General features: G+C 37.6%; 1 protein-coding gene across 1 annotated transcript; it reads left to right on the top strand.

Annotated features, from left to right (window-relative positions):
* The first annotated feature begins 263 nt into the window (after window positions 1–263).
* Window positions 264–1085, top strand: LOC149186675 (uncharacterized). The gene has a single exon (XM_089412658.1). The coding sequence runs from the start codon at window positions 495–497 to the stop codon at window positions 948–950; it is 456 nt and encodes a 151-aa protein (XP_089268784.1). The 5' UTR covers window positions 264–494; the 3' UTR covers window positions 951–1085.
* Window positions 1086–1325: the final 240 nt, after the last annotated feature.

A 1325-nucleotide genomic window follows, 5' to 3' on the forward strand; every position in this document is an offset into this window, starting at 1 on the left:
TGATTTACAGTGCAGATGGAATCTTTCATGTGTCGTCCAGTATATTACGATGATATTTAGACTATACAGATAATTTTTTGTTTTACTTATTTGTTTGATTGAAAACTATCGGAGATTAGGCACAATTCCAACGACTTTATTGTTTTCTACTTTAACACGCTTCTAACAGTTGTTGAGCAGTCCTTATCAAAACCTCTCTCCGCCCTTAATTCATTCATGCATTATCTGCGAGCCTTCTCAAAGCCACTTATAATTAAGTTTCTTTTTCTGCTTGAAGATGGATATACTTTAGGGAGAAAATGGTTGCAGCTTCTTATTCTGTCTACAGAATATTTGATCTACGTCTGAATTGCTCCTCAGATTTTATTTGATAGGAATTAAGGAAGGAGATGTTGTTGTCCTCTCTGATAATGAATACTGGATTGCTATGCTGAGAATGTTTAGATCTCTGGTCGAATTAATAAAACTAGAAGAAAGTTGCAGTTATTGATATTATGGCTCCTGCTAATAGACCATCTACGCTGGCAAAGGTAAAGACGAGGGATTCTGCCATTCCAGAGGAAGATTCATTCTTTGTAACAGGAAGCACGCCTGCTTTGGCACCACTGGCAGCTTTTCAAGGTGGTTCGAAGTTAATCATTAATGTTGGGTTTTCCGAAAAATGCCTGGATTCGTTGGTGGCCGATAATGGAGAAGGGGAAGTAGAATGCCAGACTCCTAAGTCAGAGGAGCACAAGATACCGCCGGTGCTCTGCTGTCCTCCTGCACCAATCAAACCCAGATCGAAGCTGAGAAAGAGAAAGTTACCTGCAAGTCCTCCCCAAGGATTTTACGTTCTTTCAGATTCTGATCTACAGTCGTTGTTTGGTTCAGATCATGCGCAGATCGGTGACCAGCATATAAAAAGAAAGGTCCTTCAAAAATCTATTAACATAGAAGGTAGGGTTTGATCTTATGAAGAAAACAATATTGAGGCCGCTTTGTATAGTATGCTACATTAACAATTGAGTGATGATTCTTCATACTGTTGTTATGATCTGCTGTTTAATAAGAAAATATGTAATATTTGGATTACGCTTTAGTAATTGTGGATTCAAATGGCTTTTATTGAATTTACAATAAGTATATTATGTTAGATTATCATAAACTTAAACAGCGATTTTGCATGCGAAAAGAACTGAAAAGAATTGTTGAAACTTAATGCCCAGGGATACGAATTACCTCCAGCCATTGGTGATGTTTTGATGTAGGCCACAGTCCACTTGCTTCTTCTTCAGCACTCCAGCTTCAATTCAAGTAAAAGAAAAACATACAAAATTCTGAAG

This window comes from Pinus tabuliformis, chromosome 3_1 (genome assembly GCF_031772625.1).
Source record: "Pinus tabuliformis cultivar Carrire ecotype Pingquan chromosome 3_1, CPIR1, whole genome shotgun sequence".
In the NCBI taxonomy this organism is placed as follows: Eukaryota; Viridiplantae; Streptophyta; class Pinopsida; order Pinales; family Pinaceae; genus Pinus; species Pinus tabuliformis.